This window comes from Pongo pygmaeus, chromosome 4 (genome assembly GCF_028885625.2).
Source record: "Pongo pygmaeus isolate AG05252 chromosome 4, NHGRI_mPonPyg2-v2.0_pri, whole genome shotgun sequence".
NCBI classification, from domain to species: domain Eukaryota; kingdom Metazoa; phylum Chordata; class Mammalia; order Primates; family Hominidae; genus Pongo; species Pongo pygmaeus.
The window spans coordinates 76,514,812-76,530,969 of NC_072377.2; the positions used below are offsets into that span (position 1 = coordinate 76,514,812).

The 16,158-nt window shown below is 36.7% G+C and overlaps 1 protein-coding gene across 3 annotated transcripts in view; it reads left to right on the forward strand.

Annotated features, from left to right (window-relative positions):
- Positions 1-16,158, forward strand: part of TNPO1 (transportin 1) — a 98,301-nt gene that overhangs the window by 66,387 nt on the left and 15,756 nt on the right. For all 3 annotated transcript variants that reach the window (XM_054489913.2, XM_054489914.2, XM_054489915.2), the window contains exons 10-20: positions 41-101; positions 661-829; positions 4,659-4,811; positions 5,666-5,891; positions 7,363-7,534; positions 9,397-9,483; positions 10,694-10,801; positions 10,932-11,090; positions 11,171-11,258; positions 14,039-14,137; positions 14,636-14,731. In XM_054489913.2, coding sequence (XP_054345888.1) covers positions 41-101; positions 661-829; positions 4,659-4,811; positions 5,666-5,891; positions 7,363-7,534; positions 9,397-9,483; positions 10,694-10,801; positions 10,932-11,090; positions 11,171-11,258; positions 14,039-14,137; positions 14,636-14,731 — 1,418 coding nt within the window. The remainder of the gene's footprint in view (positions 1-40; positions 102-660; positions 830-4,658; positions 4,812-5,665; positions 5,892-7,362; positions 7,535-9,396; positions 9,484-10,693; positions 10,802-10,931; positions 11,091-11,170; positions 11,259-14,038; positions 14,138-14,635; positions 14,732-16,158) is intronic.

The window sequence follows — 16,158 nt, forward strand, 5'->3', positions numbered from 1 at the left end:
GATCTTTAGGTCTTTGTTTCATGAATTTCTTTCTTTATAGGTTGATTCCTGTGTTAGTGAATGGCATGAAGTACTCAGATATAGATATTATCCTACTTAAGGTAAGGAAGCTTTTTTGATGAATAGGGAACATGATTTGTATATTGACTTAGTACATCTTTGGATTTGGCCAATAAAGCATTCATTGAGAATAGATCTCCTGTAAATAGACTTCCTGTTATCCACAATAGGTTACAGAAGTGTAAAGATAGAAGCGTAAGTTTGAGTAATGATAAATTCTTGCTTAATTTGGTACTAGATGGTGACATTGGTAGGGTTATTATTAATTTCCCCTTAATTACTTGAAGTTATTTTAAAAACATTCTTATATATGCTGCTCTGAATTTGATTCAGGTAACTTAGATTATACCAGCCAGTGGAGGCCATGTAGTTGGCTGAAAGGTCCATATAACCTAACAGGTGTGTTATGTCAGTCTGTTCACCCCTCTGTAACGAATATGTTCTGTACATGGGCGTGGTTCTTAATCACTCTGGAAGTATACTTCAGAATTCTGTGCATGACCCATCTCTGGATATTCTGTTTCTCTTACTCATGTACATATTATTAGCCTATAATGAATGCCACCAAAAATTTCTCTTAAAAAAAAAAAAAAAAAACAGGGTGATGTTGAAGAAGACGAAACGATTCCTGATAGTGAACAGGATATACGGCCACGTTTTCACCGATCAAGGACGGTGGCTCAGCAGCATGATGAAGATGGAATTGAAGAGGAAGATGATGATGATGATGAAATTGATGATGATGATACAATTTCTGACTGGAATCTAAGTAAGTCAGAAAGGGAAAAGCACAGTTGCCTACTTTGATGATAACTTCATGGGGGTATAATTCATCTACTGTACAATTTACTACCCATTAAAGTATACATTTCATTGGTTTTTAGTATATTTAGAGAGCTGTTCAACCATTACCACAATCAGTTGTAGACTATGTTTTCATCACCCATACCCTTTAGCAGTAACTCCCTATTGTTCACTGGCTCTGGGCAACTACTAGTCAATATTCTATCTCTGGGTTTGCCTATTCTAGACATTTCATGTAAATGGAGTCATACAATGCATTGTCCTTTGTGACCATCTTCTGTAACTTAGCATAAAGTTTTCATGGTTCATGTTGTAGCATTCACTTGTATTGTGAAATAATATTTCATTGTAGTAATATGCCACATATTCTCCATTCATTGGTTGGTGGACATCTGTGTTTCTCTTTTTGTAGCTGTTGAGTTGTGATGCTATAAATACTCATGTATAATTTTTGTGTGTAGACTTTTTTTGTTTGTTTGTTTTTTGTTTTGTTTTGTTTTGAGGCAGGGTCTCTGTCACCCAGGCTAGCGTGATTATGCAGTGGCGCAGTCATGGCCCACCGCAGCCTTGACCTCCCCAGGCTCTGGTGATCCTCCCACCTCAGCTCCCCAAGTAGCTGGGACTACAGGTGTGCACCAATACACCTGGCTGATTTTTTTTTTTTTTTTTTTTTTTTTTTGGTAGAGACAGTTTTGCCATGTTGCCCAGGCTGGTCTTGAGCTGTTGGGCTCAAGCGATCCACCCGCTTTGCCCTCCCAAGGTGCTAGGATTACAGGCGTGAGCCACTGTGTCTGGCCCAATGTGTATTCAGTTCTCTTGGGTAAACACTCAGGAGAAGGATTGTTGGGGTCGTATGGTAACTGTATGTTTAACCTTTTGAGAAATAACCAGGATGTTTTCCAAAGTGACTGCACCGTTCTGCTTTCCTAGCAGCATTGTCTGGAGGGTTCCAGTTTCTTCACATGCTCACTTGCTTTATTATCTCTTTATTATTATAGTCATTCTAGTGGATGTGAAGTGGTATTTTGTGGTTTTGGTTTGCATTTTCCTGGTGGACCTGCTCTTATTTTATCATTATTATATTCTTAAACTACCATTTCTCAAAAGGCTGTTTGTTTTAATACTGTAAGAACATTGCCACAAGCTTTTTTGGTTTTTCTAATATGAGTGTTTTTTGTGTGGTAATTTGCATGAGAATTGGCTATCATAGGTAATTCTAAAATAATATAAGTTGCTTTGTTATATTCAAAACTTATGAAATATGCTTTTTAAAATACGTTAATTTCCAACCTTAGCTGCAAAATCATATCACCTGTGGAGCTAGCATTCTGGCCCACACTTCCTAATTGGGGATGAACCTAAACACCTGTGTTCTGATTTTGCTTGCTTGCTTTCTGGATTTTAAACCTCTACTGCTCTAGTTCAGGGTTTCTCAGCCTTGGCACTATTGGCATTTTGGGCCACATAATTCTTTTTTTTTTTTTTTTTTTTCTACATGTGAGTGCCACATCATGCACGTAATTCTTTGTTGCAGAGGCCGTCCTGCACGTTGTGGGATGTTAAGCAGCATCCCTGGCCTCTACCCAAAGATGCCAGCAGCACAAACACAATTGTGACAACCATTATCTCCTGGGGGAACAAAATCAACCCCAGTTTAGAGCCATTACTCTTAATTCAAAGTGTTGGGATTTCTAATAACTATGATTAAAGCAGTTAAGAACAGACATTATCAGTCTGGGCTGTGTTATTCATTTGGTTAGATAATGCTAATTTCTCTGTTGCCTCTTCAGTTTCCTATAACTAACATTCTATTTAGAGTGCCTAATGTGCCAGGCACTGGGCCAAGGACTTTGCATGCATATCAAAGTCTGTTTAATCGTAAGTAAGAATAAAGTAATATTTAAGAATTCCAACAACCTTGAATAGGCAAGAAAACTGCAGAAATAGAGATTTACCCAAGGTTAGCATAGCTAGTACTGATAGCACATCTAGTATTGGGACCCAAGTCTCACTTGTTAAGACAACACATGGTGTTTACTACTATTACAGATTACTTCCCAGTGTATCCCTACTTTCAGATTGGGGGAGCAGGATGGCTCAAGATCATTACACAGAAAACTCTACAAAATAATATACATGGATGGGGGAACACTTCCTCTTCATATCCCATTCTTTGTATCCTTCCGAAAGCTTTTCTGTGCATGCTTGGAAAAACATACAGGCATCTTTTTTAGAGGAGAAGCCAAATTTCTAAAAGTGAAATCAAATTATATGTACTCTGCTGCTTTCTTTGTGTATATCATATGCCTTATTCTTCCTCAGTACTTACAGATTTAGATTTCCTTTTGTTGCATGTCAGTGTACTGTTTAGTTGTGTGGCTCTACCATGTGGTATAACTAAGATCCTTATTGATGGGTAAGGTGTTAATTTCTGGCCAATGTAATGGTTTTGTTTTGGTTTGGTTTGGGTTTTTTTTAAGGATTTTATTATTGTCTAGTAGTTTGTGATTAGCCATTTGCTATGCCTAGTTCACGTTGGAAATTTTTGATATTTTCGTAGTCCATTTTGTGCTACTATAACAGGATACCTGAAGTTCAGAGTGGAGGGGCTGCGTCTGGTGAGAACCTCCTTGCAACATCATCTGATGACAGAAGGACACACCTAAGAGAGAGCTCAATTCACGCTTATACTAAGCCAACTCTCTTGATAACTAACCCACTCCTACAATAACGACATTAACCCATTTATGAGGGCAGAACCCTTAAGACCTAATCATCTCTTGATAGGCCCCACCTCCCATCTTTGTTGCTTTAGGGATTAGGTTTCTAATACATGAACTTTCAGGAACACGTTCCTACCCATAACAGTTAAATGATATTTTGTTGTTCTTTTCGATTTTGTTGCTCTTGTCTAAATTATTATGATAATAAAAATTGGGTTGATTTATAGTCCCATAGTTAATTCTTTGTCTGTAAAAGAGTATTTTCTAGCATGTGTTATGTTTCATGTGCCAGTGACTTCTTCCAGTTTTTGTGTCTAAAGTCCAGCTAAGTAATTGTCTGTTTAATTCTAGATGATATACTGCTGGAAATGTTAAGTAGAGTTAATAATGTATGTTTTGTGCATGATTGTAACAGTGATTGTAATCATGATTGTAATATGAGTGTATCATATTGAATGGTTATGTTAGAAGCACTGAATTGAGTGGCACAGTATTTGTTTTACTGTATAGACAGAATTCTAGTATGACAGTTATGTACAGAATACAATGTCTTCACAATTAATTTGCCAAGTAAGTTCTTGTCATAAAAAATATTCATCTTAATAGAAAATGTTTTCGGCCGGGCGTGGTGGCTCACACCTGTAATCCCAGCACTTTGGGAGGCTGGGGAGGGTGGATCACGAGGTCAGGAGTTCGAGACCATCCTGGCCAACATGGTGAAACCCCATCTCTCCTAAAAATACAAAAATCAGCTGTGCGTGCTGGCACGCACCTGTAATCCCAGCTACTCAGGAGGCTAAAGCAGGAGAATCACTTGAACCTGGGAGGCGGAGGTTGCAGTGAGCCGAGATTGCACCACTGCACTCCAGCCTGGGCGACAGAACAAGACTCCGTCTCAGAAAAAAAAAAAACAGAAATGTTTTCACATGACAGACTACCTCCTATTCAGTTGAATTCTTATTTTAAAACTCTGTATTAGAGATATGAATAAAATGTTACATATACAATAAATATTTTAATATATAAGTAATAGAGGTTAATGTAATATTTTTTAATTAAATATTTCCTTAGGAAAATGTTCTGCTGCTGCCCTAGATGTTCTTGCAAATGTGTATCGTGATGAACTGCTGCCACATATTTTGCCCCTTTTGAAAGAATTACTTTTTCATCATGAATGGGTTGTTAAAGAATCAGGCATTTTGGTTTTAGGAGCAATTGCTGAAGGTAAGCCTAAGTCCAGTTTGAATTATGTAAGTTGGCTTCTTACTACTATTAGGTACTAATAAGGCTAGGCTACTTTAAGGAATTTCTATTTTGAACCAGATAACTAGTATTAAAAAGCCATAGGCTGTCTTCTAACCCCAGCTAGATATTTTGCAAAATGTTTTTGTTATAATAAAGGTAACAGAGGCCAGGCATGGTGGCTCACGCCTGTAATCTCAGCACTTTGGGAGGCCTAGGCGGGTGGATTACCTGAGGTGGGTTCAAGACCAGCCTGGTTTACATGGTGAAACCACATCTGCTAAAACTACAAAAATTAGCTGGGCGTGGTGGCATGTGCCTGTAGTCCCAGCTACTTGGAAGGCTGAGGCAGGAGAATTGCTTGAACCTGGGAAGTGACAGTTGCAGTGAGCTGAAATCGTGCCATTGCACTCCAGCCTGGGTGACAGAGCAAGACCCTATCTCAATAAAAAATAAAAAAAATTAAGGGAACAGCATGAAAGGCTCTGATGTCTGAAGCATCCCCATTGCTTTAAAAAAAAAAAATCCTTGATTCTTTAGGAAAGTATAGGAAGCACAATAAGGCAAGACTCTCATCATTCTCTATGAAGGGTTATTATTGATTTTGTCCTGGCAGTAAACATCTATTAGAAGAAATTGAAACACTGTAAGATGCTTGGGAGCAGGTAGCTCTAACTTCAGGGTTTTAAGAATAATTTTGGTATAGATTATTGTAGTATGTGTATAGCAGTAGAGATATTCTGAATTTTTTCATAGATAACGTGTTTTATTTTCATAATCAACCAAAATAATGTTAACTAAATTTTAGCATTTTGAAAGATTTATTTTTTTTCTAGGTTGCATGCAGGGCATGATTCCATACTTGCCTGAGCTTATTCCTCACCTTATTCAGTGCCTCTCTGATAAAAAGGCTCTTGTGCGTTCCATAACATGCTGGACTCTTAGCCGCTATGCACACTGGGTAGTCAGCCAGCCACCAGACACGTACCTGAAGCCATTAATGACAGAATTGCTAAAGCGCATCCTGGATAGCAACAAGAGAGTACAAGAAGCTGCCTGCAGGTGGGACAGATTCGTAACACAGTGTTCTTTGTGGTAGTGAAAAACTAATTTTCAACCTTCTGATGGAGTGTTGGTGTTAAACCTTTAATGAAGTGTTTCGTAATTGAAAATTTTCCAGTTACATCAGAAAGCTTAGTTTTCTTTTTTCTTGGTGAAGTTTTTTGCAGGATCTGTAGCTTTTGGGTTTGCATATTAGCATATTTTATACATTTTGTTTGGCCAGGAGAATTTTGTCATGTGGGTTTTACCTGATGATTTTGTAGATCTAAATGTGATGACATCGATCTTAGCTGTTTCTTCTTTGGCTCATTTTTCCCACTCAGTGGTTATTATAACAGAATTATCTTACACCCTAATTCCCTCAGACATCTGAAGTAGTGATGGTAGGACTCCTACTCTTGAAGGAATAACAAAGTTTGAGCAGATTGACATCCTTAGACTACAGGTCAACCACCGTAACTCAGAAAGTCCCATAGGGACCTGTGGTCTGTCACTTAACCAGTTACAGGTCTTTGAGCGCTTAGTAGTTCTGCTCTAGTAGCCATTCTATTGGTTGGTTTGGAAGCTGTCTCTTTATATCAAGCCAGCAGTTGCTTTTATTACTACAAATATTCCAGTTTCCTGCAACATACCTTTATATTTTAAAAGGGCCTTCTGCTTATGTTTATAGTTCTTTTTCGAGTAGGTTTGCTTTTACCATTGACCTTGATAGTAGGAAAAAATAACTGTTGAACAAAAAAAAGTAAAATTTTATTTTATTTTTTTTAGATGGAGTCTTGCTCTGTCGCCCAGGCTGGAGTGCAGTGGTGTGATCTTGGCTTACTGTAACCTCCGCCCCTCGGGTTCAAGCAATTCTCCTGCCTCTGCCTCCTGAGTAGCTGGGACTACAGGTGTGCGACACCATGCCCAGCTAATTTTTGTATTTTTAGTAGAGATGGGGTTTTGCCATGTTGGCCAGGCTGGTCTCGAACTCCTGACCTCAAGTGATCCACCCATCTTGGCCTCCCAAAGTGCTGGGATTGCAGGTGTGAGCCACCGCGCCTGACAGGGAAAGTAAATTTGAGTTTAACCTTAATCCATCTGAAGCAGTCATATCTGGAAGATATTAAGGGAGGGAGGATATAGATTATGTTTGAGATCCTATAATTTATTCATTCAGTACCTGGGTTTTTTTTAAGCTATTAATTGTTAAGCATATACTAAATGCTGAGTTTACATAAAGTCCCTGCCATCTTGAGACTTACAGGTTAGTAGGAAGTAGAAAGCAACAACATAATTATCATTTATGGCAAGTGCTATAGAAGAAATCGGTAAATAATTCACGGTGCTGATGACCAGGGCTTTCATTAACAGATGGCTTAGACCATTTTAGGAAATTCCTGATTGGGTGAAACAGAACATAAACATTTTAGAAATTAAGAGTTAGATATATCTTACAGTCAATAAGTATTCTTTTTTTTTTTTTAAACAGTGCCTTTGCTACCCTAGAAGAGGAGGCTTGTACAGAACTTGTTCCTTACCTTGCTTATATACTTGATACCCTGGTCTTTGCATTTAGTAAATACCAGCATAAGAACCTGCTCATTCTTTACGATGCCATAGGAACATTAGCAGATTCAGTAGGACATCATTTAAACAAACCAGTAAGTATCTGTTAAGAACTATTATGGAAAATAATGTGTAGCATAGTTACAATCAATAGATTAGCATATATTTAGAAATTAAGATGTTTTGGGAGATGTGAATAGTTAGCGTTAGCTACTTTAAGAGTATAGATCTTACAAAGGCAGCAAGTGTATCCCCTTTCGTATGGTATTCTTAAAGTAAGTATATACTTGGTGTGGGAACTACAGCAGCATTTCACATGAATGCTCTGATGCTTTTTAGAATGACTAAAGCAAAGGGGTAAAAAAGTTTTTATAATCTGGATATCTGCTTTTACTTAATTCCTAATGTTTTTGAATCTACCGCTTCATAAACACTGTAGCTTTAGAGTACCATATCTAGACATCTTTGTTTTCTCAGCAGGTATGGGGAATATACTGTATAAAACAATTAGAAATTGGGGTAGTAGGTTTAAAAATGCTAAATAATAATGCAAAAGTTCCTTGTTTCCAGTAGTGTTAGTAGAAGAGGAGGATGGATTTGTCTAATGAGGATTTAAGTGATAGTAGAATTTTAATATAGCTCCACATACCCTGCTGAATAGACTTCTATATGATTGCTATATCCAAAGTCTTAAGAAATTGTTTTATTTTTAGGTTACACTTAAGATTTGGTATAGGGCAGTTTATAGGTTTGCTTTGCTGTTGGTTGCTTGGTTTGGTTTTCGTGGGGGTTTGTTTTCTGAATGTCTTTAGAATCTGTGCCCCTGTTTACATGATCACTATGTTTAGTCGTTTTATGGATCATTCTTTAGTTTGACACTTAAATGATTTTAAGTCTGTTTTTCTACAAATGCATCTGTATAAGTTTACCTGTTGATTTAAAAATGTACTATATAGTAACAGCCATATTACACGTTACAGTTCCATGACTAAAAGGAATTTCTTTTTTTTTTTTTTTTGTGACAAGGTCTCACTTTGTCGCCTAGGCTAGAGTGCAGTGGTGTGATCACAGCTCATTGCAACCTCCACCTCCTGGGCTCAAGCAATCCTCCCATTTCAGCCTCCCCTGTAGCTGAGACCACAGGCGTGTACCACCATTCCTGGCCAACTTTTTGTAGAGATAGTTTTGCCATGTTGCCCAGGCTGGCCCAAACTCCTGGGTTCAAGTGATCTGCCTGCCTCAGCCTCCCAAAGTGCTGGAATTACAGGTGTGAGCCACCATGCCCAGCCCCAGAACTAAAAATATTCTGTAACTTAAAGAGAAAAACTTAGGGCCGGGCACAGTGGCGCACGCCTGTAATCCCAGCACTTTGGGAGGCTGAAGCAGGCGGATCAAAAGGTCAGGAGATCGAGACCATCCTGGCTAACACGGTGAAACCCTGTCTCTACTAAAAATACAAAAAATTAGCCAGGTGTGGTGGCGGGCGCCTGTAGTCCCAGCTACTCGGAAGGGCTGAGGCAAGAGAATGGCGTGGACCTGGGAGGCGGAGCTTGCAGTGAGCTGAGATCACGCCGCTGCACTCTAGCCTGGGCGACAGAGCGAGACTCCGTCTCAAAAAAAAGAGAAAAACTTAGATCTTCCTTGATTGTGATTTTTTAAAGTAATAGATTTTGATTAGCTGTGTGTTTATTGATAGACTTTTTTTTTCAACAAGGATAAAGATCAGTAGATCACTAGTTCTAGATCTAAAACTAGAACACGGTCATGTAAGTATAAAGGTAGGCAAAAGAAAGGAAAACTTTAAAAGGGACTATGCAGAGTGAAGAATGACTCTTAAAATGCCTTTTGTAATGATTTTACACAATTGCTCAAAATGGATTTTAATTTTCAAAGACTCAAAATGGTCTTGTTGACATGTGATAGTGGAACTTTATATGTTTTTCATCATTGTAAATAGGAATATATTCAGATGCTAATGCCTCCACTGATCCAGAAATGGAACATGTTAAAGGATGAAGATAAAGATCTCTTCCCTTTACTTGAGGTATGCAGGGCTAGTAATATTTAATCTGTTGCCAAGAACACATGTTCAAATCCAAAATGGGTATATATGATAAGAAAAGTGTTAATAAATTTATATTCTGAAGTAGACAAAGGAAATTATACATGTTGTTCTCTAACCTGCTTTACTTAATTGATAATAAATTAGAGTTTTAAGTTCTGTTTTGTTATCTACTGTCCAGAGTAGATAACTTACTGGGAGGATATATATACCGGAATATACATGTATCTTTTCACTCATACATATCATGTGGAGTAGTGGGATTTGGTGCCAGTAAGGAGGTACTTATTTTCGAATTTGAAAATGTTTCCATGTGTACTTACTACTTTTTTTTTTTTTAACACCCCTTCCATTGCAAACTTTTATATGATGTTCTAGTAACTGAACACACTGTGAAATGTAGTCACTTAAACTTAGTTGAACTGACATCGATAGAACCAGTTCAGGCCTTTTCATTCTTGCTCCCCGTTATTTCAAGGTTCACCATCTTCTACTGTGGATTGTCCTTAACCAAAGAAGTTAAATTTTCTATGACCAAGAGCAATTCTGGGCCCAACAAAACAAGAAGAATCATTATGGTTCTTTTTTTGTATGCAGTCATCCCTCAGTATCCGCAGGGGATTGTTTCCAGGACTCCCCTTGGATACAAAAATCCAGCGATGCTCAAGTCCCTTATATAAAATGGTGTGGTATTTGCATATGGCCTATGCATCTCCTCCCAATATACTTTAAATCATTTTAATTGTTTTTCTAAATACTTTTGATTCAAGATTGGTTGAATCCGTAGATACAGAGGGCCAACTGTATATATATTACTTTCTGGCAGGATCTCAGAATGTCCCCAGTAAAGTCCATTCACAACATTGACCATGATGGGAGCATGAAATGAGTCTCTTCAATTTGAAGGAAAAATATGAACACATAATACTCAATCTGTCCTTGAAATATAATGTTTCTTGTAGAAACGCTTCCTCTGAGTAAAGCTGACCTGATTGGCCTGCAAACTAACAACAATGAATGGCTTCCAAAAGAGAGGTTTGGGCGGGGGGTAATTAAAAAAACCTGCTACTGTAGAAACTAGTAGAGCAAGCTCATAAATGACCAGGAGATCCTGTTGAGCGCAGTTTTTAAGCATTCATCATAATCTTCAATATACCCAGAAAATTTAGCATGTGTACTTTATTCTTCCTAGTGCCTATCTTCGGTTGCCACAGCACTGCAGTCTGGCTTCCTTCCATACTGTGAACCTGTGTATCAGCGTTGTGTAAACCTAGTACAGAAGACTCTTGCACAAGCCATGGTAATTTTTTTAAAATGTCTTCCCCTTCTTGACATGGTGGACATTTTTCTAAAGATAGGCATAATGTATACAAACTTCTTAAGTAGTTAATTAAAAACAAACTTACAAAAAACATTGTGTCTAATTTCAGCTAAACAATGCTCAACCAGATCAATATGAAGCTCCAGATAAAGATTTTATGATAGTGGCTCTTGATTTACTGAGTGGCCTGGCTGAAGGACTTGGAGGCAACATTGAACAGCTGGTAGCCCGAAGTAATATCCTAACACTAATGTATCAGTGCATGCAGGTGAGACTTGAAAGGTGAAAATGAATTGAAGCCTGTTTCTCTGTGTCACATTGGGGTTAATTTCTTCTTATTTCTTGTAGGATAAAATGCCAGAAGTTCGACAGAGTTCTTTTGCCCTGTTAGGTGACCTCACAAAAGCTTGCTTTCAGCATGTTAAGCCTTGTATAGGTATGAATATTTTCTACTGCTATGAATATGGTTTTTTAAAGTTACTTTTACATCAGCTTTGTTTTTTTATTATTAAACTGAAATTGCATGGAATCCCAACATTTATAAATGTACACTTTATTGGTTAAAGTAAACTTGCTGTGATTGAAACAGGCAAGATGGCAGGAACCCCTAATATTTCCTTGAGCTTGCTGTCATCTCAGCTTTTTAGGTACTCCTGTGACTGGAGGAAAGCTTAGTAATATACTTTAGAGTAAAGGACATGCCCACCAGGGAAGCCTTGGTACCATGGACTAGTTAATAGATCCTTTTTTGAGTAGCCACCTTTTTGGTAGAGGTACACAGAAATAGTAATAATCAGGTTTTCTTCTCTAGCAAACCAGCATACTTTTTCAGATATTGCAGAAAACTTCCAACAAATGTCACTTTAACTGAGACTGGGCCTGGGAGCTCACACCTGTAATCCCAGCACTTTGGGAGGCCAAGGCAGGCAGATCACTTGAGGTCAGGAGTGCGAGGTTCGAGACTAGCATAGCATTTGTCTTGGCCTTTTGTGACAATGATAAGGAATTCCTTGAATGTTGTACCCTGAATTGTTCTTAAACCTATGGGTTATAAATGAGTTAGGGGATTTTTTTCCCCGTTTTCTGTATCTCAGCATGTTGGGTAACAATTGTTTTAATACGGCTGGGCACAGTGGCTCACACCTGTAATGCCAGCACTTTGGAAGGCCAAGGCGGGCAGGTCATGAAGTCAGGAGATCAAGACCATCCTGGCTAACACAGTGAAACCCCGCTTCTACTAAAAATACAAAAACTTAAACAGGCGTGGTGGCATGTGCCTATAGTTCCAGCTACTTGGGAAACTGACGCAGGAGAATCGCTTGAACCCGGGAGGCAGAGTCTGCAGTGAGCTGATATTGTACCACTACACTCCAGCCTGGGCAACAGAGCGAGACTCCGTCTCAAAAAAAAAAAAAAGAAAAAAAATTGTTTTAATACTTCATTTAAACCTTAATTTAAAATACTAATTGAATGTTTTATCATCTGATATAATTGTGCTTTTGGATAATAACCATTTCTCAAAAAACTAACATAATTAACATGAATTATGATATATTAAGAACCATCAAGTTTAAACCTAACAGTGTAATGAATTCTTATGGGAAGCTTATCATTCTCATATTTACCATCTAGTTTAGTCTTTTAGTTGAAACTTATATGAAAGGATTTAATTTTTTTATTATAAAGTGTTTAAGATGTACAAAAGTAGAAAAAATGTAACAAACCTCCTATCACCCAGCTTCAACTGTCCAGTCATGTTTCCTATATACTGTTGTCAATGGTGAGATACATAGATCTCAGATATTTTGGAGCAAATCTCAAACACAGCATTTGAAGTCTTAATATTTTAGTACATACTATACTATCTCTTCTTAACAATTGTTTTTTGTTAAAGAAACCATGTTTTTTATTCTAAAGAGTTTCGTTTACTGTGGATTTTACTGATTGCATCTTTCTGTTGTCTTTAACATGTTCCTCTGTCCGTTGTATCTACTGTAAATTGTTTTGATACGGAGACTGAGGTTTAATGAGATTTACGTTGTTTTGTTTTTAAGACTTTATAGATGGTATTGTGTACTTACTGTACATAGTGTCTAGTTGCCCCTCCTTTTTTTTTTTTAAATGTTATCAATCTTGATGGTTGTCTCAATTAGTGATTCTCAACTAGGGGCAATTTTGCCATTCAGGGAACATTTGCCAATGTCTGGAGACATTTTGTTTAACGCTGGAGAGGTGCATTGATGTCTAGTGGGTAGAAGCAAAGCATGTTGCTAAACATCTTATAATACAGGAGACAGCTCCCCTTCCCCCCAGCAAAAAAATGATCTGGCCCAAACTGTCAATATTGCTGAGATCAAGAAACCCTGGCTTACATCTCCTGATTTATTAGGAGTTTAAAAAATTATGATACTCTAATTCTTCATTTAATAATGAAGATACTTATATAGAGAGACATTTCCCATATCAATAAATTACTATCCTGAGGTAAAATCATATAGCAGAGGCAAGATAAATACTTGATTCTTTTTTTATTTACCAATTTTCAAAATAATGAATTGATTCCTAGCATCCTCCAAAGGTATCTTTGATGTTTCAGAGTTTAGTTTTTGTTTTATTTTTTTTTTAGTGCTAGTGTGACTTCATGATGTTCAAGCTGTTGTACTGCTTGCAGTGAGAACTTAAGTTGGCTCCCGAGTTCTTTCATTATGACAAGATAGTCCACTTATTTTGCACATTTCCTGCCTTTGCCTGTAATGTGACATTTTCTGAGAGTCCATTTTTTTTTAGTGGAAAATGATATTCAGAGACCACAATCAGAGCACAAGAGTGAAAGTTGCTTTAAAAGCCAAAATCACTGATTTTTTTTTTTTTTTTTAGTTTAATTACAAGAGATTACTCTGACCAACTCTTTTTAGTGGTATGTAAAATATACCCAAACTTGTATTTCCTGTTCCACATTATTTGAAAGTTCATTGGCCAGATACTGCTTTCTTCAGTTTCTTAAGATAAACATTACCAACCCCTTTAAAAAATATTTTTAAATACAGTTGTCTAGTTTATTTCCACCAATTTTAAAATTGATGTTGCAATAGTTTTTTTTAATGGTGAAACTTGTTATTTCTTGCTTAGATTTCTGTTTCCACCTAGTAGATTTCCTTTAAAGTACAATATACTGCTATTGAAAAGTTTACTACATAGTTTAAATTTTTTTTCTAGCTGATTTCATGCCAATATTGGGAACCAACCTAAATCCAGAATTCATTTCAGTCTGCAACAATGCCACATGGGCAATTGGAGAAATCTCCATTCAAATGGGTAAGATGTTTTTCCCTATTTAAAAGCATAAGGCCTGGCGCGGTGGCTCACGCCTGTAATCCCAGCACTTTGGGAGGCTGAGGTGGGCAGATCACCTGAGGTCAGGAGTTTGAGACCAGCCTGGTTGACATGGTGAAACCCCGTCTCTACTAAAAATACAAAAATTAGCTGGCATGGTAGCGGGTGCCTATAATCCCAACTATTTGGGAGGCTGAGTCAGGAGAATCGCTGAACCTGGGAGGCAGAGGTTTCAGTGAGCTGAGATTGCACCACTGCACTCCAGCCTGGCGACGGAGTGAAACTTTGTCTCAAAATAAATAAATAAATAAAATATACATTTTTAGGTGCCTTGATATTTTTGTAATTGCTTTAATTTTAATTATTTGTATTTCTATATATGACATGTCAGAGTTAATACAGGAAGCAAAATATTTCACATTGATATTTTAACGTTCAATTTTTTCTTTTTTGTTTTTTTCTTTTTGGGATGATCTCTAGGTATAGAGATGCAGCCTTATATTCCTATGGTGTTGCACCAGCTTGTAGAAATCATTAACAGACCCAACACACCAAAGACGTTGTTAGAGAATACAGGTACCATATGACTGAACTGTTTCAGTGAAGAGAAAATTTGTTGCCTTTTAATTTTAATATGCGTAGAGAAACCAAAGCAAAACTAGCTTTTAAAATCTAGCTTATTTTGTATTTAATTGCTATTTTGGATTTTCAGTAATTAGACTGTTTCAGCTACATTCTATAACCAGTTTTCGGTGGTTATATATTCAGTGGTATCACCAGAAAAACACTTTTTTCCCCTATTCCAGTGTTATAATACTTCCTAAAATGGATCCCAGCAAAGATAACTATTGAACCACCTGAATTTTGCTTTTAAATCAATTCGGAGAGTAACTGGGAGCTGGGAAGTAATGTTTTTTTTAATCTGTCCAAGTGTGGTCAAAAAGATTCAGTGGCAAATTGGTTAACAGTGGCATTTGTAGTTTGTATTTCATCATATAATTTTCTTCGAATTGGGAATTTAGGCAGTATGTTATGGGATTTTTTTTTTTTATTTATTTATTTTTTTAGGAAGCTTGTTTCTCTTTTGCATTTATAGAGAGCATGTTTATATTAAAGAGTACCTTCCATACTATAGAACACATTTGTGGGTGGATTCGGTCCTTTTCTTTCTACCCTCCCTGATTGCTGCTAACAATCCAGAAAAACAGAAATTTTGTTTTCATTCAGGCACATTCCTTTCTTTACATACTAAGATGATTCCCATAATTTATTTATAATTCAATGAGTATTCTACCAGAATACCAAAGATTAAAATAAGGTTTTCCAAATAAGAAAGTTACTTTTCAAAGGCATTTTTATTTGGTATTTTTAAGTTATAGAAAGTTCATTTTATTCTAATGCTATTAAAATTGATAATGTTTATTGGTATGGAAGGAAATCTTTTAATTATGAAGCAGTTATCTGGCTGTTTGGCTGTATGGGTACTGTTTATTTCACAAAGTGAATTAGATTTTCTTGCTGAAAAGTACAAAAATCTATGTATAGGATGGGTTATGAAATCTTGTTAGGATTTTATCTTTTCAGAATGCAGTACCTATACATGACATTCAGATTTGAAACAGTTGCCATTATAAAATTATTGTTGAACCTAAAGAAACTTCTATTTATTTTTAAATGTGAATGCTTAACTGCAAATAAATGTTGAGTGTAATGTATATGAAAGTTTCTTGTGGGATATCAACTGGTGAATTTGTTACATAGTTTAACAAATTGGCTTTATTTATAAGATTATATTTTAAGTATGATTATGTCCTACATAAATAAATAAGTCATAATACCCTAAAGTTGATGGATTAAATTGATATTATTGAGAAACACACTTGGGATTCATTAGATTACCTGTTATCACAAGTGGCTACATAAAGTATTGTTTTCTTTATTTCTTACCCAAAAAAGTGGGTTTTTTTAATTATTAAAATCGTTGTCAATGGCTAATATCTAGA